The sequence below is a fragment of the Staurois parvus genome, unplaced genomic scaffold, assembly GCF_062004578.1.
Source record: "Staurois parvus isolate SC_StPar_1 unplaced genomic scaffold, SC_StPar_1.0 ptg000244l, whole genome shotgun sequence".
NCBI lineage: Eukaryota > Metazoa > Chordata > Amphibia > Anura > Ranidae > Staurois > Staurois parvus.
In genome coordinates, this window is record NW_028318040.1 from 6,254,560 (window position 1) to 6,280,599 (window position 26,040).

General features: G+C 41.9%; 1 protein-coding gene across 1 annotated transcript in view; it reads left to right on the plus strand.

Annotated features, from left to right (window-relative positions):
* The window catches only part of UBE2D3 (ubiquitin conjugating enzyme E2 D3), a 73,261-nt gene that overhangs the window by 29,338 nt on the left and 17,883 nt on the right, over window positions 1-26,040 (plus strand). Inside the window, exons 2-6 of the mRNA XM_089680534.1 lie at window positions 9,175-9,238; window positions 12,843-12,874; window positions 21,037-21,114; window positions 23,479-23,584; window positions 25,587-25,680. Coding sequence (XP_089536660.1) covers window positions 9,175-9,238; window positions 12,843-12,874; window positions 21,037-21,114; window positions 23,479-23,584; window positions 25,587-25,680 — 374 coding nt within the window. The remainder of the gene's footprint in view (window positions 1-9,174; window positions 9,239-12,842; window positions 12,875-21,036; window positions 21,115-23,478; window positions 23,585-25,586; window positions 25,681-26,040) is intronic.

The following is a 26,040-nucleotide window of genomic DNA, read 5'->3' on the forward strand; positions in this document are numbered from 1 at the left end:
ATTCTAGCACTAGACCTGTAAATCTAAAGTGGTGACCTGTAAAGGCTTTTAAAGCATTGCCTATGGGAATTAAAAATGTGCGTTATTTGGTGCCGTTGCACTGGCATGCGCAATTTTGGTATCCATTTACAACGGCGTTACATCTTTTATATTTTATTGAACAATTAGTCATATTTATGTGCTTTTAAATTCTACAAAGTGTATTTTTTCCAAATTTCGAGTTTGAGATATCATTGCGCAAATACTGTGTGACATAAAAAAAATCAACACCCAGTGCTTTATTCTCTAGGTCCTCTGCTTTAAAAAGAAAATGTTTGGGGGTTCAAAGTAACGTTCTAGCAAAAAACTGTGTTTTTTTTTTTTCAAGTAAACAGTGTCAGAAAAGGCTTTGTTTTCAAATGGCTAGAAAAGTGGGTGAGGTGTGGCATAAGCTTCTAATGTTGGCCCTGAAATGCTGGGTTAGTAGAAGCATTCCCCCCCCCTCCAAATGACCCATTTTTGGAAAGTAGACACTCCAAGGTACTTGCTAAGGGCCATGGTATTTTGCAGATCTCATTAGTGCAATACGTTTTTGGAAAACAGAGGAAATTATAAAATGTATTTATTTTTTTTTCTTCTTCAAAACCCTGTGATGAAATTTGGAAAATACTCACCATGCCTGTTATCAAATTACTTTTGGGTGTCTGTTTTCCAAAAAGCGGTAATTTGGGAAGGGGTGTTTGTACTATCCTGGCATTCTAGGGCCTCCGAAACTGTGATAGGTAGTGTAGGTATGAGGAAATATACCCTTTTGAAAGCCTGGAGGTGGTCATTGGATTTTGGGGGTCTGTATGTGGCTAGGCTGCCGAAGTCTCTCACGTGGTATCCCTATACTCTGTAGAAGTTGCAGAACGTGTTTTGGGGTGTTATTCCACACATACCCATGGCATGCGTGAGCAATATATCATTTAACTGACAACTTGTGTGTTTGTGTCCTTTTCCAAAAACTTGTGGAAAAAAATAAAATGTTCCATGGACTCCACATGCCTCTTGGCAAATTCCTTGCAGTGCCTACTTTCCAAAAAAGGGTCATTTGTGGGTTTTTGTTCTGCCCTGGCATTTTAGCACCAAGAAGTGTTATAGGTAGTGAGTAAAAGCTGCGTAAATTCTAATATCTATACCATAGTTTGTAGACACTATAACTTTCACACAAACCAATATATTATTGTGATTTTTCTTACCAAAGACATGTAACGTAATACATTTTGGCCTACATTTTATGACTAACTTTAGGTTTACTATATATTTTTTTTTTTAACCAAAAGTTAAAAAAAAAAATTTTTTCCCCTTCAAAACTTTCGTTTTTTTGTTTTAAATCACAAAAAATAAACCCACAGGTGATCAAATACCACCAAAAGAAAGCTCTTATTTGTGTGAAAATAAGAAAAATTGTGTGGGTACAGCATTGCATGATCGCGCGATTACCAGTTGAAATAGCGCAGTGCTGAATAGCAAAAAATGGGTCTGTTCGTTACGGAGGGTAAATCTTCTGGATGGCAAGTGGTTAAGGATTGCCTTTTTTTATATAATTTTCCATATGGTTTTTATCTCCAGAAGTTAGAAATGGCAAGCTCTAGCTTAGTGGTGAAAAGCAATAAATCCTCTGCCTGTGCAGGCACTTTGTGCAGTGGACCTCTGACGTCCCAGCCCATAACATTAGGAATAGCTCGTATGTTGCCTTTTTAAAAGGGGCTCGAGTGGTGCTATGAAAATGAGGAGAAAGTGATCAGGACCTTTCCATTTCTATCTGCAACTGCTGAAATATTCAATGGGACCTCTCAAACAGGCATGCCCGTTTTATTAGCAGGGAATCTGTGAACAGCTGCCCCACTGAATCGAAGCAAAACTAAGGGTAGGTTTACTGTAGTGCAGATGCGGAAATGTGTGCAAGTGGTGCACACATCCAACACACGAGTGCTGTTAACTCTTAATGGCATCCCCAGTAACTGAAACTCTGCACAGTTTTTGGTACCAGTGAAGTATCCATTCAGCCCCATTCAAGTAAGTAGACTGCTGTGCCCATGCGAACACAGTATACACAACCCCACTAATGTGATCCTAGTCTAAATGGATGTTACTTTTGTGAGTTGTCTTGTTTTTGTTTTGTTTTTTTTTAAGGTTTTTCCTCCAGCCTAAAACCAGCCATATATTGGGCTGATAGGCAGCTGGATCTAATAGGACGTGTTCATTTACATGCTCTTGCCATCAGTCCATCTACATTTTAGATCCAAAGAACTGAAAGGAAGCAAACTCTGTACCATAAGTAAATTTTTTTATGTTTTCTCTCTACAATTGGCGTGGGTTTATGGCTGGCCCCTTTCTAAAGTGAAGCAGACACTGTAACTTGTCATTAGAGCATTAATGTTGCTTTTATTTAAATCCTTTATCAAAAAAGGAAAAAAAAAATGTTGCTGTAACTGAAGTGTGAGCTGGAGTTTGGATTAAATTCCTTAATCTATATCTACTAGTACATCTAACTCCCTCAAATAATAGTCCTGCTGCCCAAATATGTCCTTGTGTACCTTCATCCAGAGTGGTGGCACTGTTACGGCTGCATTCACACTTCAGTGATTTGTAGCTTGAAGCTCCAAAAACGCTCAAAGTTTAAAAAAAAAAAAATAAAAATAAAAAAAAATTCTCTGTCTGTTCACACCTGATCACGTGAACAAGCACCATAGACCGCAATTGATTTTTTTTCAAGTTAGTGTGTTTTCTGAGCTTCGAGCTACAATTCACTTAAGTGTGAATGTCTAGTAATACAGGTGGTGTATTGCTAGCCAGATCACCAGATGAAAATAGAGGGGAAAAAAAAGCCTGAAAAAAATACAAATGCAGCCATCACATTTAAAGTGTTACTAAACCCAGGATCCTACATTCACTATATGTGGTCTCCCACAGAACACAGAAGTGCAATTATTTTAGTAAATATAAACTACTAAATACCTTTTCTCATCAGCAGTTAGAGCAGTCTTGTGACTTCTATCAGTGTTTAGTAGAGCACTGGTCAAAGCTAGTAGTTTTCTTTCTGCTGTAGGAGGATGCGGAACCCCTGACCTCTGAACTGCTCTGATTGGCCCAGTGCTGATCACATGCGCTCCCAAGAAAAACCTCTCTGCACATGCTCCGTTTCATATGTATTGCTAGAGTGTCTTCACAAGATGTCTTATCAGGAGATAAGATGGGGGCACTGGAAGAAGGGGAGGATCAGAGAAGTCAGGATCAAACTGCTTTTTTACACAATGCAGAGGATTAACCTCTTAGGTTTCACAGTGAGTATATCAAGCATCAAAAAATGTATTTAAATGTGTCGCGCTCCACAATATAAATATCAATCATGAACATGTGACTTTAAATAATGCTATCGTGAATAAACCTTGTGCTTCAAACAGTGCAATATCTTGCGCATTCCAATATATACAGTGGGGCAAAAAAGTATTTAGTCAGCCACCAATTGTGCAAATTCTCCCACTTAAAAAGATGAGAGAGGCCTGTAATTGGCATCATAGGTAGACCTCAACTATGAGAGACAAAATGAGAAAAAAAATCCACACAATCGCATTGGCTGATTTGGAAAGAACTTATTTGCAATATATGGTGGAAAATAAGTATTTGGTCAATATGAAAAGTTCATCTCAATACTTTGTTATATATCCTTTGTTGGCAATGACAGAGGTCAAACGTTTCCTGTAAGTCTTCACAAGGTTTGCACACACTGTTGCTGGTATGTTGGCCCATTCCTCCATGCAGATCCCCTCTAGAGCAGTGATGTTTTGGGGCTGTCGCTGGGCAACACAGACTTTCAACTCCCTCCAAAGGTTTTTTATGGGGTTGAGATCTGGAGATTGGCTAGGCCACTCCAGGACCTTGAAATGCTTCTTATGAAGCCACTCCTTCGTTGCCTGGGCGGTATGTTTGGGATCATTGTCATGTTGGAAGACCCAGCCACGTTTCATCTTCAATGCCCTTGCTGATGGAAGGAGGTTTGCACTCAATCTCATGATACATGGCCCCATTCATTCTGTCCTGTACATGGATCAGTCGTCCTGGTCCCTTTTGTGGAGAAACAGCCCCAAAGCATGATGTTGCCACCCCCATGCTTCACAGTAGGTATGGTGTTCTTTGGATGCAACTCAGCATTCTCTCTCCTCCAAACACAACGAGTTGTGTTTCTACCAAACAGTTCTATTTTGGTTTCATCTGACCATATGACATTCTCCCAATCCTCTTCTGGATCATCCAAATGCTCTCTAGCAAACTTCAGACGGGCCCGGACATGTACTGGCTTAAGCAGGGGGACATGTCTGGCACTGCAGGATCTGAGTCCCTGGCGGCGTAGTGTGTTACTGATGGTAGCCTTTGTTACGATGGTCCCAGCTCTCTGCAGGTCATTCACTAGGTCCCCCCATGTGGTCCTGGGATTTTTGCTCACCGTTCTTGTGATCATTTTGACCCCACTGGGTGAGATTTGCGTGGAGCCCCAGATCGAGGGAGATTATCAGTGGTTTTGTATGTCTTCCATTTTCTAATTATTGCTCCCTCAGTTGATTTGTTCACACCAAGCTGCTTGCCTATTGCAGATTCAGTCTTCTCAGCCTGGTGCAGGTCTACAATTTTGTTTTTGGTGTCCTTTGGTCTTCACCATAGTGGAGTTTGGAGTGTGACTGTTTAAGGTTGTGGACAGGTGTCTTTTATACTGATAACAAGTTCAAACAGGTGCCATTGATACAGGTAATGAGTGCAGGACAGAGGAGCCTCTTAAAGAAGAAGGTACAGGTCTGTGAGAGCCAGAAATCATGCTTGTTTGTAGGTGACCAAATACTTATATTCCACCATAATTTGCAAATAAATTCTTTCCAAATCAGCCAATGTGATTGTCTGGATTTGTTTTCTCATTTTGTCTCTCATAGTTGAGGTCTACCTATGATGCCAATTACAGGCCTCTCATCTTTTTAAGTGGGAGAACTTGCGCAATTGGTGGCTGACTAAATACTTTTTTGCCCCACTGTAAATAACGATAAATATATGATCAAAAATTGATATAAAGAGACTGCGGACACAGTACAGGGATGACCAGAGACTGCGGACACAGTACAGGGATGACCAGAGACTGCGGACACAGCACGGGGATGACCAGAGACTGCGGACACAGCACGGGGATGACCAGAGACTGCGGACACAGCACGGGGATGACCAGAGACTGCGGACACAGCACGGGGATGACCAGAGACTGCGGACACAGCACGGGGATGACCAGAGACTGCGGACAGCAAAGGGGATGACTGCTGACCTTTGGGGAGGGGGGGGGGGGGGAGCGGGTACCTGAATTTGACGGGTACCCGCTCACACTTCCGAGTTGTTCTTTGCTATTACCTGTTCCTCTATCCAGCCGTGTGCTCTCTTCCCGGCTTCTGTAATGGCGCTCGGCATGACAGCCGGGTGCCCAGTGCGCATGAGCAAGAAGCACTTGCGCTTTGTGATTGGTCCGGCGGCTTCTGGGATCTGTCATGTGTCCCAGGTGCCGCCTTACCATTCACAAAAAGCACCGCTTCTTGCGCATGCGCACTTGGCACCTGGCTGTCATGCCCACACTACAGAAGCCGGGAAGACCGCGCCGCTGGATAGAGGAACGGGTAAGATGAAAGAACAACTCCACGGAAGTGGGAGTGGGTACCTGTCAAATTCAGGTACCCGCTCCCCCTCCTCCCCAAAGGTCAGCAGTCATCTCTGTAAGGTCCCGCTGTAGAGCTGAGCGGCCGGCCCGGTATTCTGACACGGCGGCAGTGGAAATACCGGACCGCCCGCTCCATATTCGCTCCATAAGACGCACTGACATTTTCCCCCCTTTTTTTGGGGGAAAAAAGTGCGTCTTATGGAGCGAAAAATATGGTACTTATTTCCTTATACAATTGGATAGGCTTGTGCTACCAATTTTCTGCCACCAGGGGTCTCCCTCACTATCCACACTGAGCCTCAGTGGATGGATGGGGTAAACCTGTGTATTACTTCCTCCTCCCGGTATAGTGTGGATATCATAGAAAAAAGGAGCAACAATAGTGCCTTATCCTTTTAAGGTTCAAGTGCTTTTATTAAACAAAAGTAGCACACTCACACTTTTCCAGTGTCGATATTATACAGATGAACTTGTGCCCAGATCCTCAGTTTGTACTTGTGGCTCGTTCACTTCAGCGTCGTGACGTCAGAGCCCCTCCCTCTGGTGGGAACGAGCCGCAAGTACAAACTGAGGATCTGGGCACAAGTTCATCTGTATGATATCGACACTGGAAAGTGTGAGTGCGCTACTTTTGCTTAATAAAAGCACTTGAACCTTAAAAGGATAAGGCACTATTGTTGCTCCTTTTTTCTATGATATCCCACTATACCGGGAGGAGGAAGTAATACACAGGTTTACCCCATCCATCCACTAAGGCTGTGTGGATAGTGAGTGAGGGAGACCCCTGGTGGCAGAAAATTGGTAGCACAAGCCTATCCATTCGTATAAGGAAATAAGTACTCAGCATGGAGATCACTACTTGGTCCTGATGGGACAAAAGCGGTATTAGCCACTTAGTCTGGCTAATTAGTAAGGTGAGCGTACATCTATTTCTTGACCACTGGGAGTGTGGCACGGCACATCAATTGGCACTGGCAAGATCTAAAGCACAAAGAGGACTTTATATCAATTTTTGATCATATATTTATCGTTATTTATATATTGGAATGCACAAGATATTGCACTGTTTGAAGCACAAGGTTTATTCACGATAGCATTATTTAAAGTCACATGTTCATGATTGATATTATTTATATTGTGGAGCACGACACATTTAAATACATTTTTTGATATTTTGATTTTTACACAGATAATGAGTGTGCTTGTTGATGCACCACAATTTTATGTAATAGTTTTATTTTTTATTTTATATTATAAGTTTATTGCACAGGGAGAATATCACATTTTGGCTCACGAGTACTATTAATTTTATTTGAGTATATCAAGCATGTGAGGAGGGGTTGATGCCATTCTACCGATCCCCCAGCAGTCAAATGGAAAGCTATGTAAGCTCTAGCTGGCTTCAGCCGTCACTCCGCCCACGCCCACTGATGCGGTTCACCCTGCCCGTCAGAGGCCTCTGCGACAAAGCTTCTGATGGGCGGGGTGAAACTCAAGAGGGTGTGGCTTGAGTGGCGCCTACCCCATCTCACATATAGCATGTCTCTGTTTTGACTCGGGACGCTGCTCCCCTCTTTCTCTGCCAGTGGGGTGATTAAATTTTTTGTTCAGCTTCGAATGAAAGTTTATCAAGCATGCTTTACTGCATACACAGACTGATTTTACTGTTGTGGGTTTAGTAACCCTTTAAAACTAACAGAAGGCAAATTTCCCATCTCTGTCCCAAGCAGGTCACTTGTTTTACCTCAGGTATTTTTCAGTATTTACATCCTCCGGTTGAAATTCCTCTGCTGGTGTTGCCTGCATCATGAGTTCTCATAAAATTATTTAGGACTATTTCGTGAGACTGAAGATGGTCCTATGCAGCTGACTGTGCAGGCAAGCTTTTGATGGAGTTTTTGGCTGGTGGGTGTGAAGATTTTGAACAGCCTGTGGCTGTCGTCCCTATTAAGGTTAGCAGTTGGGGTTCAGGATTTATAAGATGGTTCATGGAGGAATTGGAAAATATATGCTTGTGGAGGTACACTTGTACTTTTTAAAGTATATGTAAGCCCTCACCTTGTAAAACATTCAGTTTAAAACAGAAATGAAAAGCAAAACATTTGTGTATAGATAAAAACATAAATACTTTTCCCCCCCTTTTTTATAGTGAACACATATACCCTCTGTTCTCAGCTGCATGAGCTAGGGGAGGAGAAAGAGCAGCACAATGATCTTCCCAGTGAATGGCTCTGCAGAGGGGGTTGGGGGGGGGGTGAACAGAAGTCTGACCGTTGGAGGAAAACAGGCAGAGTTCTAAGCACAGCTAGAAAATGGACCATGTTTTGCTGTCCTGCCTAGTTTTGTCCTTTCTTAATAGGAAAGCAGAGGGACTGACAGAACAGAGATTTCACCCAAAGGAAAGCATACAGAGAACAGGGTACTTTTTCATACAAGTACATGGTACAGCAGGCATATAAGGAATATGAAATGTTGGGTTTACATTTTTTTTAACACTTGTCATCTGAGGCAAGAGAGCATTCTAGTGGCAGTGTCATTCAGGTCAGACAAGTTTTACCACAGAAACTCATTCCCAATGAGACCTTATTGTTACCCTAAGAGAAAGTATGCGCACGATTATTTTTTTTTTTAACTGAAGAATTTATAAAAATTGCACTCTTAATGGCAAAGTGATGTGAATTGGGCAGGGAATGTTTGTCTACATTTCTATAACTGGTACAACAAGGACCTTAGCAAGGGTGTTGAAGCCAACCTTCCCCTGAACTGAAGCATTTGCGTCTAGGAATTAACTGCTCTTTGGAAAGGCAGTTCTTCTGGGTAGAGATATTTTTCATATTTTTACTTTCCACCTTTTCGTTGAAATCCTAAAGGGTGTTTTTTAATGTGCTCCCTGTTTGTGTTTATTGCTGATCAATACATTCCCTGTAAGGTGAAGTTCACACTTGGCACTAAAAACAGGTTGCTCTGTGTTCTAACCGCCACTGTATCCACCTGCTTACAATGTAATATGGTGGGCACTCGGGTCTGTTCAGGTTATCCTGGCCACCAAACTTTTGTGTAGTCAACAAATTTGTCCATTGAAGTCAAATTTTAAAAATAAACATGTTCTATTCTCCTTGTTTTTGGTATTGCACAGAGTGGCCCCGACCCTCCTCTTCTGGGGTCCCCCACTGGCAATCTTGGCCAATGGCTCTTGCTGCTGCTCATCCTGTTTGAAGAGTAAGAGAGGGGAGAAGAGATGCAGTTCTGTTCCCCTTCACAGAGGGCATGGAAAGGACAGCCATAACTTTTTTTTTTTTTAACCTCCCATGTAGGGAATGCCTTGAGGTTAAAACATTTTGGCTTTAGAGCTACTTTAATATGTTGTGTATAAATGTAAACCTTTTATGCATTGGCTTTTTTTCTCCTTGTTGGTTATATTGAAAGTTCATTAAAAGTAGGCTTTTTTTTCCCCCTTCCCCTAGGAACTGAACGATTTGGCTCGTGATCCTCCAGCACAATGTTCTGCAGGCCCAGTTGGAGATGACAGTAAGCTTTTACATGTATTCTTTCCTGGAAAACTTAAGCTTGTGTACAGGTTGCTAGAGGCAGAAATGGAAACAAATTGACACAGGCAAGGTGCAATTGATCTGGATTGCTGTAGATCCACCTGACCACTTGTGTGGGCCTGGGATGCTATTCCTTCTGCGGAATGGCATGGGAAGAGAGATTGGCTGATATCCATTCCCTAATCCCACTTTTTGGTTAATGAAGCTGCAAACGAGTTTTTTTGTCACTTCAGGTTTTGGGCTGTGATCAATCCATCTGCTGTGATTGGAGAAGAGGCTGGTGCAGCATGATCTGTGTTTCAGCGGCTTCAGCCTGGTTCATAGGTGACATTAGGGGTCTTGGGTACAGACACTCCACTGGTTTCTAATTCATTATGAAATAGAAACTGGCATGGGTGACGCAGTTAGACCTGAAACAGGTCTATCTGCTTAGGTAATGTTGTGTACTTCACTCCCAGCAGTTTGTGGAACCATTCTAATTATGTGGAAAGCTTGCCTAATTCCCTAGATTGTTGGAAATTTCTGTTTTTAAAAAAAAAATAAAAAAAATAAATCTGAAATGTTGCATGTCATTCTCTGCACCCCTACACACCAGATCTAAAACATAGCCTTTGTTTAAGAATTTGTATGTTTTTATTTGTAATAATTATTGCTCCTCGTTTGCACTTCTAGTGCAAGTTCTAAATTCAAATATTTTTTTACCTACAGTTGGGGGGGGGGGAAAAAATGTATTTTCCAAAAAATTACAACTTCAAAAAACTCGCCATGTGTCTTAGTAAATACCTTGGGCTGTCTACTTTCCAAAAAAGGGGTAATTTAGGAGATATTTATACTGTCCTGACATTTTTGAGGCTCAAGAAATGAGATGCCGCAACATTAATTTATCCTTTTTTTAAGGTTAAACAAAACTTGCCACTACTTGGGAATGTGTAAGGGAAGTAATTTGTGCAAATTTTAGCTTCAAAATGTCTGCTGTAGCTTGTGAAGCTGCATTATAAATGGATAGAGGCTAAGGCACCTCATTGCACAGCCCTCATTCGTTTCACTTGAAGTGCAATTGATGGGCAAAGGTGTGTGTGTGTGTGTGTGTGTGTGTGTGTGTGTGTGTGTGACGCACAGGGAGAATGTCAACGTGTAAGTGGGTGCAGTTTGCTGTTGCAGCCTCTCATTGCTTTCAGTGGGGCTGTCGCAGCTAATTGCAGGAACCCCCATTGGGGCTGTCCAATCTAATTGCCTAGAGGGTGAATGCTCCCTGAAAATTCAGGAACTGACTCGTCCTGCCATACTCATGTGTGGACTGACATTTTAAATATCCTGTTGTGTACCATGAACATTGCTTGAGAAACTGGGATTTTTTGGGTAATGGCATAGTCTAACCTTTTTAATTAACCCCTTTGTAATAGGGTAAAATTCGTACTCTACCTGTGAATGCGTTCGCCTCTGCAGGCTGTCGCTTTTAATTTTTCTTTACTTTTGATCACTTCTATTAAGAAATTTAAACATCCCTTGTGATAATGTTAAAACACAACAGGTCCTCTTTATGGAGAGATCTGGGGTTTGAAATCTCTCTACCCTGGAAAGCATCAAAACAAAATAAAAAATTTGAGCCGATTTGTTTACATCCGCCCTTAACCAGATGCACCCATCCAAAACCATGATTTCGCTGCCAGCCTCCTAGATCTTAGAAGTGATCAGAGACTATCTGGTCTCTCCTCACATCTATGGCCAGCCTCGTGAACTGCCGGATTGTTTCCTGGACTCGCCAGTGAGAACAGTAAGCATGAGAAACACCAGCAAGCGGCCATAGGATGACCCCTCCCGCTACTTCTAAAAGCAGTCCAGTGGTTAATCGGCTACTCTGATCGCTTTTACTGAAACTAGAATCACCGCCTGGAAAAAGTAAACCCTGCTGCTTAACCACAGCAGGGCTAAATGTAAATAAACCCCCACTGCATGTCATCCTGGTCATTAGGGAATAGGATTTGTGCATCCCTGGGCAACAAAAGACTGCTGAAGGGATTGTTTATATTTTATTGTATCCGTAGGGGCTATATATTAATGGGGGTGGCTTAGGTAAGCCTTTTTTCTACCAGGGTGCCCAGGCACCTTTGATCCCATCAAGGAAATCCCTTTAAATCTCTTCTACACAGTGGCCTTCTTGGTTGCTATCACATCTGTCAGATGTTTGTGTTGCAGCTCTGTTAATAAACCATTGTTCATGCTTTGCAAGGACAAGATAGTATGTAGCCCAAGACCATCCTTACTTCCTAATGTGATATCACTCTTCCATCTCGGTGAAGACCTGTTTCCTCCCACTTTGTGCCCTGCTCCAAAGCAAGGATATTGTCCTCCACTGCCTGTGCTTAGAGCCATCAGTCTACCTCAAAGCAACCGCTTCCTTAAGGAACACAGACTCTGTGTTCGTCCCCCTCAGGACCTTGCAAGGGGCATCCTGCTTCCACGCCACAATCATTAGATGGATAAAACGTATTGCCAGAGCTTACTGTCCAAAGGACAAAACTCCTCTTGCGCTTTTAAGATATGAGGAATTTGACTTGTCTGTAATTTCCTAATCTTAATGTGACGTACAGGCCACCCTCCCCTATTCCTGGTTTACTCTGAATTGCTTGTTATAAACCTGAGGACTAACTGCTTGTGGTAGGATTATCAAGGTGTCCTCAAACCTTCCCTGGGTCTAATCAACTGGAGGTGGCCACGTAACCTATAACCCAGGGTTGATAAATATTCAGCCTGTGTTCTGTACTGTACTCGTATATGGAATTTATAGGAAATTCTTAGTGATCAAAAGCTATTACAGGGATCATGTGACTGGATACTATACTCCCGGTTCCCAGTAATTAGTATGAGACTCTAAACTTTCACTGTAAGCTCAGCCTCCATGCATAGGGCGTGCTGTTAAGTTCCCTTAGCATAAACACAGGTGCGTCTATATGCAGCATCATGGAAGAAGGCCCACTTCCTTGGGTGTAGAGAATGTTAAAGCGGAGCTCCACCCAAAAGGGGAAGTTCAGCTTTAAGGATTGCTCCCCATTAAGGATTGGAACCTTTGGGGAGGGGGAGCGGGTACCCGAATTTGACAGGTGCCTGCTCCCACTTCTGGTCCGATCGCTTAGGCGACCGGAAGTGGAAGGTGTCCTCCCTCCCTGTAGTCTTTTGGGACACATGACAGGTCCCAGAAGACTACAGGACCATTCATGAAGGGCAATGCTACTTGCACATGAGCAGTGGGTACCTGGCTGTGAAGCCGCAAGATTCTGGCGCCTGGAACACAGGACGGCCAGTGAAACGGGCTGCAATGGACACACCGCGGGACAGGTAAGTGGCTGTTTTTTTAAAAGTCAGCAGCTACAGTTTTTGTAGCTGCTGACTTTTATTTTTTGACAGGGTGAGTTGAACTCTGCTTTAATCCTGTACTGGAAGAGGTAAACTTGTGAGTGTTGTAATCTGTGATTTATTTATTTAATTTAAACTCTTTTATGCATTTGTTAACTTGTGGTTACCATGTTTTGTTTTCTAACATGCTTGTATGTTTGTTTGTTTTTTTTTTTTTTTTCTTCCCGCAGTGTTTCACTGGCAAGCAACAATTATGGGACCCGTGAGTATTACATGTTTGAAGGATTGAAAATGACCAAGTTCTCAAAATTCTTGCATTTTATGAAATATGTTCAAAGTTGGGTAAATTACAAGTGACAATGTAAACCATAGAGTGGTTATTTGACTTTTTTTTTGTCTGCGCACAGTCAGTGTGCTACACTTGTGTAATATATTTTTTTCATGCACAAGCTAATAAAGTTTGTACGTAAGAGAAAAATGCCTGAATGGATATTGAACCCCTAAAATGTTGACCAAATTCTGTAATAAAGTTTAGGAAAAGTAAATTGGGTAAAAGGGAGTTTCTTTGTCTTTTGAGGGACACGAGAATTCAGGAATTCTGATAGTTAAGTGCCAGGGGGTTGGTCTACTGGTAAACTAAGTTGAAGCATGCCCCTTTTGAAATCCCTGCCTCAATGTTTTGCTGGTGTCCTACCAGATTAGGTGTCTTTTTCCTCAGCTGTGCTGGAAGTTTGGTTTTGCTAGTCCAGCCTGAAATTTAACCTTGCGCTTTACAGACTTTATGTATTTAAGATTTGGCTGCAGTGTGTGTCCAGAGCAGTCTCTAGTGTGACCTTGCTCTAAAGACTTATTGGGTAAACCTGAAACATCGAGAGCTGGCTTAGTTTGCACTTAAAAAAAACAAAAACAAAAACCCTTATCGAGGCTAAGCTTACATCAAACCCCCCCCTTGTGTTTCCTTGATATCATCTGTTTTGGTTCTCTTTGTTTTGCAGAAATCACTCTTTAAATACATCAGTGATATTCCCTTAGATGACTTCACCTGCAAAGTGGCCTTTTTGGTTGCTTTCAAGTTTGTGAGACACGTCTGAGTTGGCAGCTCTATTGTAAGGAGCCTTTTCTCATCCTTCACATTAACAAGGAAGTGTTCTGTGGATTAAGCTTTTGGCCGCCAGCTTCTTGCAGCTGAACTCTGAATTTGGGTCTTTTGACCCTTGTTAGAACCGTGCCAACAGGCCTGCTTGCGTAAATGTTGCCTACCCTTCTCATTCATTGTCTTGGGATATGGATACTTTACCTGCATCCTGTACTGTAGGACTAGTATGAGAGGAAATTTGACTTGACTCTAAATTCCACAACTTGGAGCACAAGCGCCTTAAATTCCTTCATTTACGTTTCTTACCACAAAACGGAGGACTTGCGGAGGCGGGTAGGCTAATGGGAGAGGAGCCCCTTTGCCTGTGTGCAATCACCTGACAATGAGTTAATATAACTCAGGGTCTTGGAATCCTTTGCTTGTGTCCTGTATGGCAAGATATAACATTCACAGGAAGTTTAAAATTTCTGATCCCCAAAACATGTTGGCTGTTCCACAAGAGAGTCCAAATTGATTTGTTTACACTACTGCCCGCAATGTACTGTGGACAGGAGACCGCTGTAAGCAAAGTGGCGTACGGGTACTTCGCTGCCTTCTTCCAGGTTTCGCGCTTTCACTGTTTTGGGGTATCTTTGCTGCTTCAGGCACTGAATGTCTTCACCGTGCACATGGCATTATGAAATCTGAAGACGATCAAAGAATTCTGGGGTTCAATGTAGGGCCCAGTGTCCGAAAGTTGAGTCTACATCGGACATCATGGGTTGTACAGCAGGGCAATTACCCAAACAACGTGGCAAAAAGCACCCAGAAATGGTTTCAGAGAAAGCATTGGAGAGCCAGCAGCAAGTCCAGATCTCAATCCCATAGAGTACCTGTGGAGAGATCTCAAAACAATAGTAGGGAAAAGGAACCCTTCCAATCTGAGAGACCTGGAACAGTTGGCGAAAGAATGGTCCAAAATTCCAGTAGAAAGGTGTAAGAAACACATTGCTGGTTGCAGGAAGTGATTGATTTCAGTTATTTTTTTCCAAGGGGTGTGCTATCAAATATTATTATTCAGGATTTATATAGTGCCAACAGCAACGCTTTACAATATCAAAACACCATACAATTACAATACTTTTCACTACAGAAGGAATACTAGGGTCCTGCTTGTGGAGCTTACAATCTAAAGGAAGGGGGAGGTGATACAAAAGGTGATTGCTGCAGTGGATGATCTGATGGAGGTGGCTCAATTATAGTTCTTAGGTGGAGGTGGGGTAGACTTCCCTGAATAAGTGAGTTTTAAAAGATCGCCTTAAGGCAGGCAGGGTGGGGGCTGACCCTACATACTGGAGTAGGGAGTTCCAGAAGATGGCAGAGGCTCTTAAAGTCCTGGAGGCGAACATGGGAGGAGGTGACGAGAGAGCTAGAGAGCAGGAGCGGGCAATTTAGATAATCTGTGGATGAGGTTGGGGATTGTAGCTAGGGGCAGTGTTGTGGATGGCTTTATGTTGTGCTTAATATTTTGAATTTTATACTTTGGGTTAGTGGAAGCCGGTGATTGGCAGAGAGGGGCAGCAGTTACTGATCGTTTTTGCTGATAGTTTAGTAAGGTGTATATATCTAGCAGCAGCATTCATAGTAGACTGAAGGGGGACAGCCTGTGTAACGGTAGGCCAGTGAGGAGGGAGTTGCAGTATTTAAGGCAGGATATAACCAAGGCGTGGATAATTTTTTTTTTTTTTTTTTTTTTGTGGTGTCAGGCGGTTTTTGGAAATGTTTCGGAGGTTGAGGCTTCAGGATTTAGCCAGTGATTGGATGTGGGGCTCGAAAGAGAGGTCAGGGTCTAGGATTATTCCTGGCATGAGGCAAATATTAAATTGAGGGTTCCAATAATTTTGTCCAGTCCATTTTTGGAGTTTTGCATAGAATGTGTCAGATTTGGCTTTTTGTTTCTCAACTTTTTTTTGTCATACCAATACGAACAAAATAAACATGAGAATGCCTAAACGTTTGTAAGTGCAACAATTTTCTTGGGTGAAGTGGTGCATCGGACAGAAATGCAGGGGTGCCAATGTCTGTTGCCATGACTATTGCTGCTATGTTGAATTGCCAAACTGTTGCTAACTGGGCATGACATACAAATAGAGAACTTGAACTTGTCTTACTGCTATGGCTACTACTTCTCTCAACGAAAGACTTCATTTCACACTCTCCAGTGGTGTAATTCCAAAGACTTGGTACCTCCTTTTGTCACAATCCCTGGTTGTCCAAGTCCATCAAGTCTTTCTGGAAGTCCTACTCAGTGTAGGGGCACCCCCACTTCTAGGGGTTGGGCATCTGTTGCCATTTTTTGATGCAAGACCTCTTAAATCAGATTGGATCCAAAGGGATACAAAATAGCTTCTGTCTCTGCTCCATCTTCACATTTTTGCTTTCCAGTCTACCAGCTTCAAATCAAAATGCATATTTAATGACCACCTTTCACGAATTTCAGGTATAAGGAGTGGTTGTACAAGTTGCTTTAGAAAAATTGTTTAAAGTCAGACCTGTTTATTACCACAACCAAATGTGGGCATCCTCCCAGTGCTAGACTTAAGAGAAGTATTTGTTTTTTTTTCCTAGTTATACTTAAGGCAGATCGGTCCAATGCTGCATCTGTCCCCTGCTGGCTTTCTGCTCTGCTGGGGAATTTCTGGCATGAGTAGACATATCTACACATCCTGGTTGATGCCTCACATCAACACTTTCTGTGTTTGCTGTTGGATGCCGACCTTTCCAGTTTGTAGCTCTACCACTTGTGCTCACGTCTGCATCCCAAGTGTTCACAAAAGTGCTTGCCCTACTTCTGGCTCTTTTGCGAACCCAGGGCATTCATGTACAGATTACATGTATAACCATACACTGAAAGGTTGTTCAGCCCTTGCAACGTCCTGCAATCTTCCACAGCCCAACTCATAATTTTCCTTCCCCAAGAGAAATCTCCTTTACCAAGGTCTTGCACAAGGCCCTCAGGTCAAAATGGCACCACTGAGTTTTCTTCTGCATGAAGATTTGGGGCTTAAGGGTAGGCTCCTTCAAGGCAGTTCCCTTTCAGCCAGTTTCACGCCAGACCTCTTCAATCTAACCTGACCAAATAAAAGCCAATCCAACCTTTGGATTGCACTACGCTTGTGTCCAGCCAGCCACATCGCTTCCTCACTTGGTGTATCTCCACTCCTACCCTGGACTTGAAAGAGTGTTTCCCTCACATTACTTGGAGATTGATAATATCATATGCCAGCCTTTCAGCCCTGACTGTCCAGGGCTCCTGGTACCAACAAAAGTTGAAACTTTCAACATCCTGTAACGGAGAGCCATCAGATTTGTGCCTACAACACCCTTCTGCAAGGTCTCCCAGTCAGGCCGCAGTTGGACAGTGCCACACCAGTCTACATAACCTATCAAGAGAGCACCAGAAACTAGGTTTCCCTAAGAGGGAAAAAAAGTCTCATACACTCCTGGGCATAAATTCACATTCCAGCTCTTTTGGCCGTCCACATTCTTGGAGTGGCAGGTGGGCTTCCTAAGCCATTAACTCCCTGGGGATTAATCTCTGCACCCAACAATTTCCCATTGCACCAAATCGGCCCAGAACAATATGGCACACAGACGTACTCTTGACTTCTTGTGGATTAGCCTTATTCCAGACAGACCAGACCTTCAGGCCCAAGGTACAATTTCTCATCCTGCTTCTCAGTCACTGGCTTTAACAGCATGGCTGTTGAAACTCAAGTCTAAAATATAGAGGTAATTGACTGTTTTTCTCACCGTACTGTGACCAAGAAAATTCTCCACCTGTAAGATTTATCATTGCACATGGAAGAATTACTTTTGCTGGTGCAAGACCAAGGAATAGTTGAACACTCCTATTTTTGCCTTTCTTTAGTCTGGTCTTGGCCAGCATCTGTCCCAGAATACCCTCAAGACTTTGCAATTCCTGAAGACTTTCTTCAGGGAGTTGCTCATGATTCTCCCCCAGTTCAATCTCTTATGTCACCTTTGAATTGGAGTGCACCAGGCTTAGATCCAGGGACCTCTTTGATGCAGTCAGATTTTACATTGGAAGATCTCGCTTGTAATGTTGCCTGTCTGGTAGCTGTTACATCTGTTAGGCATGTTTTTCAGTTGGCAACTCTTTATGGTTTTTCACAAGGACCTTCCTACTGAAGGTGGTCTCCACTCCATTGTGGACATTTGTTCTTCCCTTTTTGTTCTACACCATGACATAAGGAAACTTCTCTGCATTACCTCTATGTGCTCATGGCTTTCAGGGTCTATCTGAAAGTCAGAGCCTTTCTTTGCAAGTTCTTCCTTGTCTTCTCTTGAGCCTGCTTTTTCTTCAACCATTGCTAGCTGGATCATGCTTCTCATTTACAGGGCATACGCCATTAGGGAACAGTTACTCCTTTCCCTATTGGAGCCCATTCCACCAGGGCTGTTGGTCTCCCTGTCAGGCATCGACTTCTCAAATATGCAAGGCTGCCACCTGGTTCTCCATTTTCACAGTTCTTCCAGATGTATGTGGTCAGTCCTCTGTTCATAGATGGCTTGAAGCACGTTGCAGCCGACGCATACAAGTGTGTTTCGGTCTGATTCTTAGAAGTATGCATTTAAAAAAAAAAAAAAAAAAAAAAATTCTATACATCTGTGGATGCAGCATTGATTTGATGCTGCATCTGTCCCCCACAGATTCAAGACTGAGAACTGACTTATCATAAACCAATAACCGCTCAGTTCTAAGTCTTCAGTGACAGTCGCCGACGCTCTGCTCCTCCAGTGCTCACTGGAGCACCAGGCTGTGGAAAGGGTGCAAGCAGCTGGCTCACTCTCGCAGCAGCTTGCTGAGAGGCTGAGCTGGCTACCGGTCCAGTTGGGATTGATCCAGGGCCTGGATGAGTGACGTCAGCTGTGATCCCCAGGAGAACTATATCCAAAATAGCTGTGGCCATACTTCTCTTTTTAAAGATTTGTTTCTTGTTGGCCTGTTGGCAGTTCTGTTTTGGCTATGTTGCACACACCTCAATTTATTGCTTGGGTATGTCCCATGGTCTAAGAAGTCCTTTTACTGTACAATCATCTGAGATGGCAACATATAACCTATATAATACAAGACCTGTACTTTACTAAAACATGAGGTTTACCCTCAGTTGGACCGCTTTTAGACATACTGTTAATTCTGGTGCCCCTTTAATACACAGAGAATTGTACTTTCATAAAGTCTATTGAGGGACAAGGGTCCCTCCCCCTTTTGTGTTTGGCCCTATGTACTGCTGGCTAACAAAACTTAGGAGTGAGGTTTTGTTTGCCAGTGTCTCAACTTCCTGTAGGGTGCAATATAACCCTACTGTTTCAGAATTCCTGTGTCAGTCAGTGGACTTCAAGAAAAGCGTTTGTAAAAGTAATAAAATCGTAAAGCTGATCTCCTTGTTTAATTTTAGATAGTTTGAACCAAGCTATTTCCTTCTAAAAGCTGCTACAGAGGCTGTTGGCACTGTATGAACTGCATGTAGCCTCGGTTATATGCAGTACACAGCACTGTTTCGGCTGGGAGACTAGAACTTCTCATCTCGCAGAACAAAAATTTTAGACTGAGTGGAGCTCAGCCATTCATAAACAGCTTTGTATTCTATGAATACAAGGCTTCCTTTTGGGTGCAGCAGAGTTTGTGAGGTCATCAGCCTGCCTCTCCGCCTTAGCCCATCAGAGGAAACTTTGTAGTCATAGAACAAAAGCCTATGAATGGATCAGCGCCGCTCCGTCTTTCTCCCCCCCTGCGTGAAATGGGAAGTTATCACACAGAACACAGCAATGTCTACTGTGTAGCAGAGGCAGCATACCGTCGATTATAGCACTGAGATTTGCTTCAGCAGTTACGGAAGGAAATGGTTTGTTTGGGCCAACTTGTTCCAAAGGATTTCTTTAAAGTTACAGAAAACATGGGAATCCGCTTCAAAGAAGTGATGAAACACAGAGGCTGAAGGGGCGAGCTGAGGGGTGGGGAGATTTGCATGGTACCAGATTAGGGATAATATTGAAAGTCATTAAGGTTTCAGAGGCTCTGTGCCTTGGTGCACCCCTGCGAAAAGAGGAGATAGATTTTATAGGTGACACTGAAAGCATACTTGGGTAGGAGGAAACCAGGAAAGAGCAATTTTAGGGGGTAATGGAATTGAGTGGAGTTTTTTGAGAATCAGGTAGCCTCTTGTGTCGGAGGCGGAAGAAATGGCTTATAGTTAAGCCTTTCAGTTGCATGGTGAAAGCACAGGTTTACGTACAATATTTTTGGGAGTTAGTGTTACTAAACCCAGGACTTTGCATTCACTATATTTGGTCTCCCACATTACACAGAACATTGAATTGCAATTACTTTAATAAATATAAATAATATAAACTGGTAAATACCTTTTTCTCATCACCAGTATATAGCAAATCTATACCAAAAAAAGAGACCTGAAAATGGGGCTTTTGAGGCACAACATAATCATAAAAACATGATTTATTTTATGTATTCTGTATCAAAATTCAATATATAAAATATTTTATTTCACAACAGCCTAAACTAAACAACTAAAATGGCCCAAGCAGATAAGAATGAACCCAATGTTTACAAAGAATTTTGGATCACATGGAAAGAGATTTGCTGCTCCTTGATATTGTAACCTTTGCATTTTCTACACGTTTTAGTACGGTTGTGAAATAGAATGTTATTTTATATATTGAAGTTTGATATGAAATAAATCATGATTCTGATGTGCCTCAAAAGTCCCCATTTTCAGGTCCTTTTTTGTATTCACAATATTAGGGATGTGGCACTTAAAGACAGATTTTAATATTCATTACAGCTGTATATAGCAGTCTTGTGACTTCTATCTGTGTTCATCAGAGCACAGGTTAAAGCTTGTAGGAGGAGTTTTCTCTAGGAGGATGTAGAACCCCTGACCTCTGTCTGGACAGTGCTGATTGGCTCTGTGCTGATCACATGCACTCTCCCAAGAAATAAAAAACCCTAGCAATACATACTAAATTGAGCATGTGTAGTGTACACACACAATATCAGGAGATAAGAGGGGGGGGACACTGGAAGAAGGGAAGGATCAGAGAAGTCAGGATCAAACAGCCTTTTTACACAATGCAGAGGATTAACCCCTTAGGTTCCACAGTGAGTATAACAAGTATGCTTTTACTGCATATACAGACTGATTTTTACTGTTGTGGGTTTAGTGACACTTTAAATGAGCTGTCTCAGTAACCTAAAACCTGTTTAATTTTCTTGTCTAATTTGGTCTATCTTTTTCTTCTCATAGAATGACAGTCCATATCAAGGCGGTGTATTTTTCTTGACCATTCATTTTCCAACAGACTACCCCTTCAAACCTCCTAAAGTATGTAGATTTCGTAATTTAGTTTATTTTTACAACTTCCTCTAGTTCTGATGCTTTTTTTTTTCAATGTTATGCTGTTTCAGTTAAGAATGTTTTGACAGTCTCACTCTTTCAGATTTGACAATTAACACTTTATTCCTTTTATGAAAAAAGTATATTGAATGTGGCATTTTTATTATGCATTTGATACTTTTTAACCTTTTTTTTTTTTTTTTTTTTGTTTTTTTTCCATCTTCTGTTGGATGATGGCTAGTACTATGGCCAACCACTGATTGAAAGCTTTAGTGTTTTAACTTGGAAGTACACCCCAAAAACAGTACAAATTAAATAGCCAAGTAGTGTTTATATGTGAACGAGTCAGGGCCTGTTCACACTTAAAGGATAAGTTTTTAAAAAAAAAAAAAGCACTTTTGTTTGCAAGTAAAGAGTACATTTAATAAAGCTGGATGTTGGTACTTGTAGTTCATTCACAGAACTCTGTAGATGAATGATGTGGGTGGAACCCCACACGGCCATGCTCTTTTCGAAAAGTGATAGCTGGTGCAGGGAGGTTCTCCCCATACTGCGTTCACACCCGGTGCTCATCTCTCGAAGATGAACTTATCCTTTAAACTTTAGTTTTCTTTTGCGGTTTTCCATTAGTGTATTACGGAGTGAATCACTGTTAATATGCATTTTGATGCATGCTGCTATTCAATACAGAGTGCACTGAAATGTGTAACCTGGCCCTAAATGTATTGAGGTGGCATTTAAATTTGCTCTTGCCATAATGTGTGAGTATGCACAGCCTGCTTGCACATTATTGCACTCTTCAGGCCCCATTCACACTAGAGCAGTGACTGGCATTTTTCTCTGCTGAAAGAATGCCAGTTATGGCTAGGGAGCATAGAAATCTATTGTTTTCTATGTGCCCTGTTCCTCACTACAATGTAGCTTTGAGGAGTGCTAAAATGCATGTGTGCTGCATGATATCACCCACATTGTCACTTTGTACACTTCAAATAAAGTTCTCGAAAAAAGGGAGCTATGTGATGTACGCATCACACCGCATCCTGCTGCACTTCACTGCACTCCAAAGTGGACAGCTGCCTGCACACCAAACGTCTCTGGTTTAGTGTGCAGGCAAGTGCCCTAATGGTTAGTGTGCTCTGACAGGTCTGGACCCAGTGCAGTCACCTGCCACCTTCAGCTAAGTTTCTGTGGCTGGTGTCATTCTTCAGCCATCAGGCAACCACTGATGACACAAGTCCTGTACATGTGAGTTACATTGTCCCTAGTACCCAGCTCCTTTCCCACATCTTAGATGCTGAGAGGCAGTTCACAGCAACTTCCTTTTTGTCCTCAACAGTGGTTTTTCAGTCGTGTTAAAGGGAACAATATTTATACAGGGTGTGCAATTTAATACTTGGCAAGGCATGGTGATAAAAGCATCAGCAGACCTGAGTCTGAGAAGTTTGCTGAAACATCTGTATTCTATCTTTCCAGAATCTTGTCTCCCAAATCAAACGGCATTTGGACACAGGCAATACAAGCATTGCTTGATTTGCAGGCTTTTTTTTTTGGTTTTTTTACAATCACTTTTCTATATACAATTCAAAAGAATCTCTGGCTACTTTTTTTTTTTTTTTTTCTCTCCACCCTTTCACTTTAGCATTTAGACATTTTTGGCAGATGCGGTGTAAAGCTTTGGGTTATGTTCTGCTCTGAAACTTTGGGTCCTGCAGTTCATGAGGATGTTATTTTTGTCAGCAACGATGTTTAGGCAAGTGGTAAGCGTCAAAGTACACCCATTCCTGGAAACGGTATTCCCTGATGACTGTGGCCTCTTTTAGCAGGATAATGTGTCCTGCCACTCTGCAAAAATGGTTCAAGAATGGTTTTCGGAACACGTGTTTGTGGTGTTGCCTTGGACTACATATTGTCAGATCTCAACATCACATCTGTGTGATGTGCTGGGAACAAGTCTGATACATGTATCCTGCACCTCACAACTTGCAGAACTTAAAGGATCTGCTACTAATGGCTTTGTGCCAGATACCACAGCATACCTTCAGAGGTCTATTGAAGTCTGTCTTAATGGGTCAGGGCTTTTTTGGCAGCAAAAGTGTGACCTACTCAACATTAGGTGGGTGGTCATAATGCTATGTTTGATTTTGTTTATCTTAAGGCCTTGTGCTTTACGGCAAAAATCTGGTATCACTGATGCATTGCTTCTGTGTATTGCTCCTGACAGTGGTTTCCGGTCATAAAACCATTGGTTTTTCTATTGTAACAGTGAGCTGGGCTACATCAGTTCTCCCATTTACTTATTGTGAATAGGCTCTAAACTACTTAATCATACATCTTTGCCATTTATCTGAGCAGGTTGCGTTTACAACAAGAATCTACCATCCAAATATCAACAGCAATGGCAGCATTTGTCTTGATATTCTCAGATCACAGTGGTCCCCAGCTTTAACAATTTCTAAGGGTGAGTTGTCATTGACTTAGGCCTGCTTGGTACACAGTTTATTAACTAGCCTTTTTTTGGAAACAATGAGAAAATGTTGAGGTTATAAACTTTCTGCAATCTTTTCTACAAATAAAACTAAACATTGATGCTGTAATATGGAAATCCTGTGAATGAGATGCAAAGCATATTTTATGCTTTGCATAAATTGGGTCATTCAAAAGCTAAAGTCTTCCTTGTATTTCAAGTGTGTTTTTTTTGTTTTTTGTAACATGTTACACCAAAATATTAAAGTGTAACACGTTCCTAAGCACCCACCCCAAGAGTCCTCTTCCTGTGACAGCAAGCAAGGGTTCCTCTCCCACGCAGCTGCTGTCGCATTTAAAATTGGCGCTGTTGTGTGAGGCTCTTGCCCGCACAGCTGTGTCATTCATTCTCAGATCTGTAAATAAATTACAGGGCCTTTCCCAACACAACAGACAAGACTTTACGTTGGACTACCAGTATGGTAATTGGCATGAGTGTCCTTTTTAGTCCTTTGACATTTCCAGCTTTCCAACTATAAGCCCATGCAGGGGTACGGGAAAAGAGCCTGACATTGCACCCATTATCCACAGATCACGGATGCAATGCTTTGCAGACTGCTGAGGGAAAATATAATGCACATTTTTTTCTTGCAAAAATTTTTGCAAGTACTGACAAATACAGTACCTGCTCTCACCAGAAATGTAGTGCCATTGTGCATTCCTAGTAGTTGAACAAGGATGTGGTTTGAAGTCCACTCTGGTTGACAGCCATAGCTTCCATCACAGATATAGTGCAGTGAGTGCCACCAAGGGGCAGGTTGTGTTTCTCACAGACTTACCTGGGAAACTGCAGGTTCCTCATATGACTGGGGATGCGCAGTATATTAAAACCTATGCTTTTTGGTTTTAAAATGCTGTAAAAATTAATATTGGGTTATGCTTAGATACAGCGGGACTGTGTTGGGTGGATAATAAAATAATATTCCAGCACTGTCCCACTGCATGAATAAAGCACAATGCCATTTCCTATGTGTCTGGTTCACACCACTTTTTTTTTATATTGGCACAGCATGGTGAGAGGCAATCCACTACCTTTCACTGGGTGGGGTTGATTTGCTAGAACTGGAGAGTGCAAAATTTGATGCACAGCTGCACCAGATTGGACATGCTTCAGTTTTAGTAAATCAACCACACTGTGGCCAGTAATTTAACTTTGAGATGTCCTTGTGAAATCTCAACGTTTTTTGTTTTTAAAAGGAACCGTCCAATCTGCTAAACACCAGCTGCTGTGCTGCAGTTCAGCAGCTGGTGTGAACCAGGCCTTAAAGCTGATGTATAGTCACTGCAGTTATATTTTTTATTTGATACCAGTTGTGTATTTATGAGCAGCGAATGGCAAAGCTTTAGAACCACACAATTTCCCCTAATGGCAAGTAATGCAAGGCAGCAGGGTAAGGTCTCTTGCCATAGTCCAAAACCAATAAAAATTGCTTTGATTTAAAAATGTTCCTTTTTGCCCAGTCTTGGAATGGAATTGTATAGAAAAAAAAAAAAAAACCTAATTGGGACTATCTAAACAAGGACGCACGCACACACTTCTTCTTCCGCTTTCCTTTCTCTCCACCTCCCACCTCTCACTCTCCCCTTAACCATACTATTACACCCATCTCTCCCCCCTTGTTTTTTTTTTTTTTTTTTTTTTCCATGTTCTTTGACCCTCCTGACCAGCATGTCATGAGTGTAAAATGTGTCCTATATTGACATAATTATGTTACTATTTTGATGCAGTTTTGGCATTTTGATAATGGATTATATTGTCCCCACATTAATTGTTGTGTGTTTTTAAATGTAAGCTTGGAAATAAAGTTGCTATGGACAAACCCTAGTTTCCCCAATCTTTGTTCTCCAAGCTCTTTCGGCTCTTATTTGAATAGGGTTGTATGATGTACAAAATATTTACTACTTTATGATTGATTCTTGCACAACTTTTCTTTCAGTTCTTTTGTCAATTTGTTCACTGTTGTGTGACCCAAACCCAGATGACCCTCTAGTGCCAGAGATTGCACGGATCTACAAAACAGATAGGGAAAAGTGAGTAGTGTGGTGTTTTGGTTTTTTTTTGTTTGTTACTATAAAATCTGACTTTTTTTTTTTTACTTAAATATGTAATATTATGTGCTTTGCCAGCTAGTGTGTGTTTATGTGTGTGTGTGTGTGTGTGTGTATGTATGTGTATGTATGTATATGTATGTGTGTATATATATATATATATATATATATGTGTGTATGTATGTATTTTACACATTGTCATTTTAATATAGAATCGGGCAGGACATTCGCCCTTCTGGGAGGATGTCATATGGGATTAATCACAATAGTAGATGCTGAATGGATTTCATTCTGAAAAAAATGGTTGTTTCTAATAAGGGTCTCCAAACTGCAGCCCGAGGG